At 48.7% G+C, this 10,883-nt stretch overlaps 1 protein-coding gene across 3 annotated transcripts in view; it reads right to left on the reverse strand.

Moving 5' to 3' along the window:
• The window catches only part of MAN1A2 (mannosidase alpha class 1A member 2), a 145,109-nt gene extending 135,182 nt beyond the window's left edge, over positions 1-9,927 (reverse strand). For all 3 annotated transcript variants that reach the window (XR_008747709.1, XM_055807498.1, XM_055807497.1), the window contains exon 1: positions 9,100-9,927. Coding sequence is in view for 2 of the 3 variants with exons in the window: in XM_055807498.1 (XP_055663473.1) it covers positions 9,100-9,407 (308 nt within the window). In the remaining variant the exon portion in view is untranslated. The remainder of the gene's footprint in view (positions 1-9,099) is intronic.
• Positions 9,928-10,883: the final 956 nt, after the last annotated feature.

Raw genomic sequence — 10,883 nt, forward strand, 5'->3', positions numbered from 1 at the left:
CCTTAGAATTCAATACATGCGTTACTTAATAATTTGGAAAACACTTTCCACTCAAATAGAAGCCAATGACAGCAGAACAGATGCCTTCAGGAAACTAAGGATGTGTGATTATAGCACCAGGAAAACAGACACATTCTTGTATCATCTGCAATTATTCAGTTTAGAATTAAACAGTCTTCAGCATTTCCAAGATAAACCTGATTAACAAGAGATTTAAAAGGTCACTAGAAACATGGTTCTTAGTCAAACTAGTTCACACTAGTTTTTTCAGGACTGGATTTTCTCTTTGTTTGGGGGGAAAAAAAGAGAGGGAAGAATATTGTATCTTATCCAGAAAAATAACTGCCCTCTTCTCCAAGAAGCATCTTTCCCACTACTTCTATCATCTCAAGCCCAGAGAGTGGCAAGTGTTTTTTCAAGTTTCATTCTTAAAGCATAAGGCAAATTTTATTTCACAGAAGCAATTAAAACAACCAGGAAGTCTGTGGTCCAGAAAGTCAGCTCTGGATCATGATTTTATTGAAATATATCACAGAAAGGACATAAGTATTCTGGAGCAAAAGCAGATCCCCTAATATGCATATGGAAAATAGTAAATAGCACTCAAAACACAATACATTTGTAAAGATAGCAACATATCCAAGAAACATCTGCCGAGGACACAGCACATGCTGAAAAGCTATTTTTGCCAGCAACAAACCTAAACCACGAGTAAACCTAAAGCACAAGTTTACTTATCCAGCAGGATATTCAGAGCAAGAACACTGCTGACGTCATCCTCCCTTTCCCAGTGAAGGATTTAAGTGATATGCCGTTCCCATACACAAGATGTTTTTCTTACTCTTTGTGAGCACGTTGTTCGATCCAATAAAAAGGAAAACAGATTAGTTTGATTTACCACTGACTGTCACCTGCTCGTAAGTGGCCTGACCGTACACTCCAGCCATGTCATGCATGCTGACATCCAACATGCCAGCAGGTCCCAGGGAAATACAGTAACAAAATTACTGAGAGGGAGAAACTACTTATGTACCTTGCCTGTGCAAACCCCAGATGCTCTGCTGGCCTACAAACAGGGCTAAACCTCAGCTGAGATGCATGTCATCTTGCAGAAGTTGCTACCAGCACATACTAAATGTGAAAACCTGTATTTCTGCATGCTGGTGTTAATAGACACAAAGTAACCTCATTTAAGAGCTTTTAAAACTTCATACAGCAAGAAAATACTTCCATCGTATGCACTCTCGTACAGCTGTGATTTTGCTCATGCCGTACCAATCAGATTAGGTCATGTTAAACCAAATAAAAACCTCCAGCTTGCGCTCTCAAATGGAATCACAGAGAACAGCTACCTGATCACCGTAAGCCTCGATGGCAGCCCTGCAGCAAGCAGTCAGGCAAGCACTTACAAAATCCTCCGGTGGTTTAAGAGGTGGCTAACAAGTAAGAAAGCACATAAAACATTAATGTGCTGAACACCATATGCAAGGTAATCCAGTTCATGGGTTTGCATCATAAGAGTATTTTTAAAAAGAAGGCAGAAAGAATCACAAATATGATTCAACATTTGGGCGAATAAATCCTGCAGAGAGCAGAACATACATAGCCCTGTATTTCACACCTCAACAGCCTTCAGCTTTCTCTCCCAATGTTTCCCACCGCCTCAGCAATGCTCCCCATCACTACTGGCACCCCACAAACCCCAGCCCTTTGCCACCACGGTGTTGATTTCCAGCCACCCTTCTCCAGTGATGAGGGAAGAACAGAGGACACGTGCTGGGGCTGGGTCAGAGCTACCCCGGCACAGACTGACCAGCAGAACAAGTACCACAAAGGATTCTTGGGCTCATGGCTGCAGTTCTTCCTTCAGCACCATTGCTAATTAAGGTCTTTATCTTTCACCCAGCCCTGAGATATTTACAAGGTACAGAAACATACTTATTTTGACAGGTCACCCTTTGCTGCTGATGGATGTCACGGGGGAGAAAGAGGGAACAGAACAGCACAAGGTCAGCCAGCGCTAGAAATGAACGTATGGCACAGCCACATAAACTTTGTTTCCTGGGGAGACAAGGCTAAAGCAGCCTTTTAAAAGTAGTCTCTAGTTTTGAAAAGGTTAATAAATAACCTATAAAATATCTTACCAATTTTTTTGTTTTGTTTTAGAAACACCAGTGTACCTGGTTGGGTACTCAAAAAACAAGAATAGAATTCACCAGGGAAAATCAGCTCCCTTATTTTTTGAAATCTGCAAATACTAACCGACACAAATAATACCGAAACTCCTGACCTTTTATTTGAGCGAATGAATGAATGAAGGTACCTTATTTGCTCTGTACAGGACTCTAGATCAGACAACATAAAGACAAAAGGAACCAAAAGCCTACAAATTTTATGAGCAAACATTATATTGCCAGAACTCTGCAGCTCTCAAAGCTTTTCCCAATACTTCCCCCCCATGAATAAGTGTATTACCTTATTGTATCAAGAATGAATAAAGTAAAATGTATTTGCTGACTTTCACAACAAATAGCAGAAGCCATATCGATCAAGTAAGAGGTAAAAATCTACATTGTAACGCAGGTACTTCAGAAAAGTTAGTCATACAGGACATCGAGAGCCTCCGACTTTTTATTTCAAGCTTTGGGGCAGCTGGGGAAAGGCACTTGGTTTTCCCCTTTCTTGCCTTACTACCTTGTGGGCCTGCTCAACGCTCCTTTCCCCACAAACAGCTAACTTGTAACAGTGTTCTGAATCTAATCTATTCTAGCAATAAAGTGATAACTAGTTGCTGAATTAAGACAGGTGATAGCACTCCCTTGAGCCTGCAACTGGTGGTGAAAAGAACAAATCCCAGGAGCTACACCCGAACACACGCCCCCAGCTCCCACTGCTAGCCCCAACAGCGGCGGCCCACCCATCAGACCGGGCTCCTCAACACCCAGCGCTGCGCGGACGAAAGCCTGGGGTGGTGGAATACGAGCACTGACCGCGTTTTGGACTTTACAGGCTTCCCAGGGAATGGCATAAGAGGAGAAAAAAGGCATTACAAAATGCTTCCTCTTCGCCCGCATTCTGCCTCAGTTCAATTGTGCTGAAAACACGTACACGTACAACACGATGTCACCAAACTCACCATTAGTTTTACACACATTTGTTGTAAGGAAGCAAAAACCTGTCACTCAGAACTAGCTGGGGAGGACTGAAACATTTGCGTTTACTACAGCAAATTGAGAAGACCAGAAGATGGGAGAACTCCTATAGTGCAATATGCCCACAACTGGCCATGCTTCTTACTATTGCCTACACTGCTACCATCATCAAGCAACCCACATTTATACTTAGGTTCTTTTGAGATTTTAATCTACAAAACTCCGAATGAACCAAAGTGCTACTGCCTCCCACCCACTAGCTGGCCTAAATCCAGCCGGCAGACTTTCTGCCAGTTCCCCATGCCCGACTGCATTCCAGCTTGTAGACACTGCTGGGTTTCTGTGTGAGCTACAAGTTAGAACTTTTTTTGGGGGAAAAAAAAAACCAAAACCAAACCTGGAAAGCATAAGAACTGGAGAACACCAGCTCTCAACTCCTTTTTCATAATACAGGAAATACTTTGACAAACTGGAGTACAGCAAGATAACTTGAAGAAAGCATCATTGTACATATGATGTAGGCTGTTCAGCAGATGGGGGGGAGGAGGGAGGACATCTAGACAGATGGTCTAGAATTTGCATTTTGTAATTCGACAATGAAAGCATTTCTCAGCCTACAACATAACACGCTAATTTCAGAAAAATCTTTGGAATAATACAAGAGGGTACCTCTCCTGCAATCCAGTACAACTTCAGGTGAAATCCAAATGGGGTTTAAGGGTACAACATGGGGATTCCAGAAGAAATCAAGACAAATCAAACTCCCACAAATCTTCAATACCAGCATCACTTCTCAAGCCTCTTCTCAAAACGGAGGCCAGAACAGAGAATGGCATGTGGCTATTGAAAACTCCAGCTGAGAAAAGTCTCCAGGTACAGATGGGCAGTGCTCCTGTAATAGCTTCAGCAGCTGAAGCCCGACACCAGACAGACAGGAGCTCTTACCCTAGGCATACGTGTCTGAACCCTGACTTGGGATGTTCCACTCCTGCCCTCTTTCAGCTCCACAGGCATCACCATGAGGAGCTGCACCTCCTGCACGTTGCACCCTAAAAAGCCCTCATTTCTACACCGAGCCCCTCACCTTAAAACTCAGCACCCACACTGCAGAGAGACTGCGGAGTCTACTCCGAGGACAGTCTCAATTTCATGCAAGGAAAAAATGGACAGAGCAGGAGTCAGGGCCCAGACACTACACCAGCTCCTGATTTTTCAGGGAAGAAAACAGGTTCTCTAAATCACAGTAGCAAATAATCTTAATTACCCTAATGAGCTGTGCCTCAAGTAAAGGCAGGAAAGGAAAAACTAAGAGGTTTATACACTTTTATACTTGATGGCATGGCTGAGGATGACAGGAGACACTGATCCCACTGAGCAACAGAGGTTAAACTACCTCCTCTGCCCACTTCTACTATGGCTAATTAAGTCATATAGACCAAAGACAGAAGTATCCAAAAAGAGATATTAGGCCTGTCACATTTCTTTAAAGGAAAAAAAATAAAGCACAATTGAAAAGAAGAAATTAAGACTGAAAGGTCTTCAGAGTCATTTTTGTTACTTTCACCTCCTAAGAGTAGAGACAGCAGCTGCTACTGCCACAGACAGCCATACACTGAGCAAGAGCAGAGCGAGCACTTTTAGATTATTGCCATACAGCTGCTGACCCACAACCGGCCATACCAGGCTGCCAAGCTGATTATATCTTCGCATAACACAAGTCAATATTCCTTAGCTTCACAGGAACCAAGTCAAAGGCGTGACTTACACCCATCTGCACCTACTCATGCCGAGGCCAAGCCAGCTGTGGCAGTCAATGGGATTAGCAGCACCTGCTATCAATCTGATAACATAAGGGCTGGTGGTTGATTTAGGGCTTTTTTAGGCACAGGCAGGAATAATGACTTGCAGTAATACACGGGAATTTAGCAGCTGAAGATACAGCTCTGCAAGTTCCGAGGCACTGAATGGTTGGCACAACAGTAGTCCAAGTGCTCTTACAAAGTGGCTTTGCAGCTTTCAGCTCATAAAATTACATTACTCCTTGCCTCTAAGATTAATGTACTTTTACCACAGAAATCATCTTAGCTTTTGTCAAGTAATATAAAGAACAGCTGCTTGACACATCATTAAAGAAACAAGTCTGCTCAATTTTCATATTACAGATAATCTTATTTTAAAAAAATCTGATCAATCAAGAGAATTACAGGGCATCTGCATCCTCACTCATTTACATTAGATGCCAAGAAACCATAAGAAAGCTTTGGAATGAAAACAAAACAGTCTTGCAGAACTGGCACCAAACAATAAAATACTTAAGATAGCTGGAAAGTAACAGGGTAGTGAGAAACACCTTACGCGTTTTTGTGTGGCAGGGGAGATGCAGAAGTGACAGTTACCCAAAACAGCGTAATAAATTTTGAGTGATGCACAAGTTTGTTTCACAAGATGTCTTTTCAAAAGCATGCTGCTCTCCTTCCAGAATCCTTGCAATATCCTATTTGAAACTGAGAGAAATTCATCTCTGGGAAGTGAAATTGATTTTTAAAAAGCATGTGTATGCACATATCTTCACAAGTCCTGGACAAGCCTTTTCCACCCTCCCTCCTCCCAGAGGCAAAATCTCACTGTACACCTTTCCAATATTAGTAACCCGTTCCCCACGCATTTTCCTGCAAGTGCACACGAAGAGCTTACCCACAATATGAACAGCTAAAAATAAGTATTAGCTTGCACTACAGCCCATCCGTTTCCCAAAATAGAAATTGCAGGTTTATTCCAGATTTTAACCATCTTCTCACAAGAAAGCTCTTTTTCTTTATGATAGGAAAGGACACTGCAATTCTTTAACAAATGCTTATTTACAAAAACAAGTCCTTAAACAGAAACAAATAAGATCATCAGGAAGGGAGTGGGTTTTCCCACCTTTTTCTGTCTGGAAGGGGAGAAGAGGGACAGAAACAGTAAAAAAAAAACCAAAAAACAAACAGGTCAGTGGAAGGTGTATTGTTAACATCACCAAGGAGTAACCACTGTAACAATAACAATAAAAACACTCAAGAATGTTAAGGGAGGCAGGGAAGATGTAGGAAAGCAATATAGTACAAAGTCCAGGGAGAATGGTTGTTTGCACACCCAACACCACTAAGGCACGGCTGCACAACAAGACTCCACGTACACCATCGCTTTATTTTGCTAGAAGACAAACATGAACATGCCCCAATAGCCTGCACAGCTCAAAATGTAAGGGGTAGGGGGAAATGGACATTAAAATATTATCACCTATATACCAAGGGAGCAGCATAATAATGATATGTGGGTTTTAGCATTTGATACAGGTCAATACCAGCATTCACTGAAGAAACACTTACCTTTAGCCACTAAATCAACACACCTGTCATTTCATGATAGAGTGGTATACTTCACATGAATGACCTTTGACTTGATTCCTTCTGAAGTCCCACAGTTCTTGGAAATACAGCTTGTCAAGCCATCATCACGCTCCACATACAAGACTGCACCCTCCTTTGTGTTACCAGTAGGTTAATTTACCTTTTGTACTGTAACTCCTCAATGCCATCCAAAAAACAATACTTATGGAGTAGCTGACATACAACTTTGCTCCTTGATAGTATGCTGAGCACAATTTTCCATCCCAAACAGATACTGAGTACGCTAGAATTCACTACTGAAGCCGCTATACTGTCCCAAAATGCTGTCTGGCAATGTCGCTGCCAATCCAGCAGCAGGAACCCAGCAACAAAAATGGCAACAGGTGTTTTCCTCCATGGAAAACAGTCACCACAATGGCACCAAGTTAGCAAATAGCCTGTTGGTAAGACTACGTGGTAACAAGCCAAAAAAGCTGCTCCAAAAGTAAAGCACATGGCCTTGCTTCACAATGCCTGCTGCAGCATTCACAGAAGTGTCTCACAAGCAGGTTAAACAGGTGGGCTTTTTTAGTAGTTAAAACACACTTGCAGGGCTAAACCAAGGGTAATATCTATTGTTTTCTCAAATAACTCAAGAGGCAGCCATAAAAAACTGTACATGACAGGGACAGTTGGGGGGGGGGGGGGGGGAGCAGCACAGGGAGGTGTACACATTCGCAGCTAACGGAGGAACCCTGGGAGAGTTAAGTGATGATGGGATTACCACTTCCTTCAAGAACAGATCCCAAACACACAACACATTTAGCTCTGACAGTTGTAAGTTACTGCTTATGTACATGACAGACAAAACCAGTACAAACCTCGTTACTAAAGCTGTAGCCTCAGTAATTACACTTAAAGAAGAAACCTGAAAAGGACCCACATATGTAGGTCAATCAAGAGCATCGCTCCAGAATTATCAGCATCAACAAACTCCTTTTTCTTCAGCCCATCTACTGGGCAACAAAAGGTACAACAGTCACAGCTGGAGTTTCGAACATTTCTGAACTGTTCTTTTGTTTCATTTGTCTTCTATTTTAAAACCTCAATTTGACTGTATGTACCAGAGCGACAGGGAAAGCAAAGAAATAAGATCACAGAAAAAAAAAAAAAAAAAAAAAACCCAAACTGACCACAAAGATAAGACCTTCTAAGTCACATTAGAGTGTGTCTAAACCTATGTTTTGTGCAACATTTAACCACACCAGCAATTCACATCATAGACAAAAGAAGCCTTTGTTAAATATTAAGCACCCATGCCCTTTCAGTTAGGGAGGAAAAGCTCATGATAAATGCCCAAAGTCATCCAACAGCAAAGATGCCTTAAGGACAAATACACAGACAACCCAAATACCGTGTAACTCACAACAGATGAATAAGATGAGGTAGTTATACCCTCCCCTTCTAAGCTAGCACAAATAACCTTTAAATAGTTCTTATATCACATCAATCGATAGGATACGCTTTAAGCTGTTCTCAAAGGAACACTATCAGCAAAAGTAACCTTTTGTTAAATTTCACTGTATTACTAATTTGAGTATGGAAAAGCATGTATTTCATTACCCATCATCACATTTTGCACATTTTTGACAGTGAAGAGAGATCAGTCGGCTTCACTGTTGATCCAGGTGCTAGGGAAGCATCTAAGCAATTAAAGTACGTTAGATGCAAAGATACTGTATAAGCCTCATTTAAGTTTTTTAATCTCACTTTTGAAGGCTTAACTTCACGTGACCCTGCCTTGAACATTTAGAGGCTTGCACCGCACAAAGCCTTAGGTGGCCCCAAAAAGCTATCCACAGCATGACAATCACCCTTGTTATTCCAAACTGCTATTTTATATCCGATTTCCTTATGCTGGTAACCACAATTAAGGAAGCTTAACCACCAGCACCTCCAGTTGTCTGGAATAACATTACAAGAAGCGATTTTAAGGGCCAGGAAAGGCGATTGTGTGCCACCTACGCTATTTCTACATCCTGCATGTCATCGGCTGACAGCCTCCAGATCACAGCACGAAGTCTTCGTCAGATTGAAGTTTTACTACGCTATTCAGCAACAAGCAGCTGTTTTGAGTAAACACATAAAAGCTAGAGAAAAGATGTGGCGGGTTTTCAGTCACTTCTACCGTCTCCACCAATGCCACAACTTAAGCCCCTTCTTTCCACGACTGACCCTGGGAAGGGGCTAGGCTGAGGAAAGAAACCGGTCCCTGGAGGAGAGCTCAGGTTTATCCTCCCAGCCCTCGCTAGGCAGAAGGGATTTAGCCAGAATGCTAAATTCACTTGGAAAAAGGTAAAAACGATGGAGCCGGAGCCACAGCCACGCCGGGCAGCTAGCGGACCCAGGGCCAGCGCTCCCCAGGTGGCACCCCGAGGTGGCACCCACGGGGGAGCCGCGACGATGTCGGAAGACACGGGGCCGTGGAGCGAGGATGGACACGGCCACGGGAAAGAGCCAGGGGAAGGGACGCCCCCAGCACCCCGGCCCCGCCGCCCTCCCGGCGGGTGAGCACCCACCTGTGCCGGTGCTCGTCGTGCCCTTGGCCATGGATGAGGAACCCGCCGAGGTTCTTGCCCCCTTTGCTGGTGTCCACGTGAGGAATGAGCACATCCTCCAGCCCCAGGTCAAAGCGCTTGTGCTTGGAGGAGTCGGGGAGGAAGAAGAACGCCCCGAAGCACAGGGTGATGAAGGCACTAAGAATAAGGAGCAGGATAAATTTTTCCGACAGTCTCAGGGTAGCCCTGTGGTGCGGGAAGGCGGCGGCCCCCAGGGCGAGGGGGGGCAACCGCCGCCCGGACAGCGGCAGCAGGGCAGGGGTGGTCATCCTTCCGCCGCCCGCCCGCCGCGCAGCCCGCGGCACCCTCAGCCCCTCCGGCCGGCGGCCCCGGCCCGGCCCGCCCCGGCCGCCTCCCGGCCCGGCGCGGGGGCTGGGGGCGGCTGCACCATCCTGCCCGCGGGCACCGGGCCGCGGCCCCCCCCTGGCCCGCCGGGCCACCGGGCGCGGGGGAAGGGAGGGGAGGGGGGGGCCGGGCCGCCCCGACGGCCCCCGCCCCCCCGGGGGGGGTGCTCAGCCGCCCCGCTGCCCGCGCGTCCCCCTCGCTTGCCCCGGGGCCGGCAGGGCCCGAGCGGGCGGCTGCGGTCAGCGGCGCTCCCTCAGCTCCGCGGCCGCGGGACCCCGCCGGTAGTGGCGAGCGGCACACGGGCCGCGGGGGCCCGGCCTAAGGCGCCGCGTCCCTCCGCCCGCCTGCCCTCCTCAGCCGGGCCGGGCGGAGGCTCATCGCCGCCGCGCCGCTGCCGCCGGCGCCGGGAACGGCCACCGCACCCCCCCCCCCCGGCCCCGCTCCCCGGCCCCACGGCGCAGGCGCGGCGGCAGCGCGCAGGCGCGGGGCGTGCGGCGGGGCCTCGAGGAAGCGGCGGCCGCGGGAGCTCCGCCCCTTCGGCGGGGGGGCGGGGCGGGGGCGGGGCGGGGCCCGCGGCAGGGGGCGGGGCGGGGCCCGCGGCAGGGGGCGGGATGGGGATGGGATGGGCAGGGCCGGGCCGGGTGGACTGGGATGGGGCTGGATCGGGCAGGACGGGATGGAATGGGATGGGATTGGCCGGGCAGAGTGGAATGGGATGGGACGGGACAGAACGAGACGGGATGGGATGGCATGGCATGGCACGGGCATGGAAGGGCCAGAACAGGCCAGGCAGGGCAGGCAGGGCAGAGCTGAGCAGGGCAGGGCAGGGCAGGGCAGGGCAGGCAGGGCAGGGCAGGCAGGGCAGGGCAGGCAGGGCAGGCAGGGCAGGCAGGGCAGGGCAGGGCAGGGCAGGCAGGCAGGGCAGGCAGGGCAGGCAGGGCAGGGCAGGGCAGGCAGGGCAGGGCAGGCAGGGCAGGCAGGGCAGGGCAGGGCAGGCAGGGCAGGGCAGGCAGGCAGGGCAGGCAGGGCAGGCAGGGCAGGGCAGGCAGGGCAGGCCAGGCAGGGCAGGGCAGGGCAGGCAGGGCAGGGCAGGGCAGGCAGGCAGGGCAGGCAGGGCAGGGCAGGGCAGGCAGGGCAGGGCAGGGCAGGCAGGGCAGGGCAGGCAGGGCAGGGCAGGCAGGGCAGGCAGGGCAGGGCAGGCAGGGCAGGGCAGGCAGGGCAGGGCAGGCAGGGCAGGCAGGGCAGGCAGGGCAGGGCAGGGCAGGCAGGGCAGGCAGGGCAGGGCAGGCAGGGCAGGCAGGGCAGGGCAGCTGCGCGCCGCCAGCACTGCAGCCTCCCCCGGCACTCACCGTTGCCCCAGTGGGAAAGCGCATCCCACCGTGCTGGGCCAGCCCCGGGCC

This window comes from Falco peregrinus, chromosome 6 (genome assembly GCF_023634155.1).
Source record: "Falco peregrinus isolate bFalPer1 chromosome 6, bFalPer1.pri, whole genome shotgun sequence".
In the NCBI taxonomy this organism is placed as follows: Eukaryota; Metazoa; Chordata; class Aves; order Falconiformes; family Falconidae; genus Falco; species Falco peregrinus.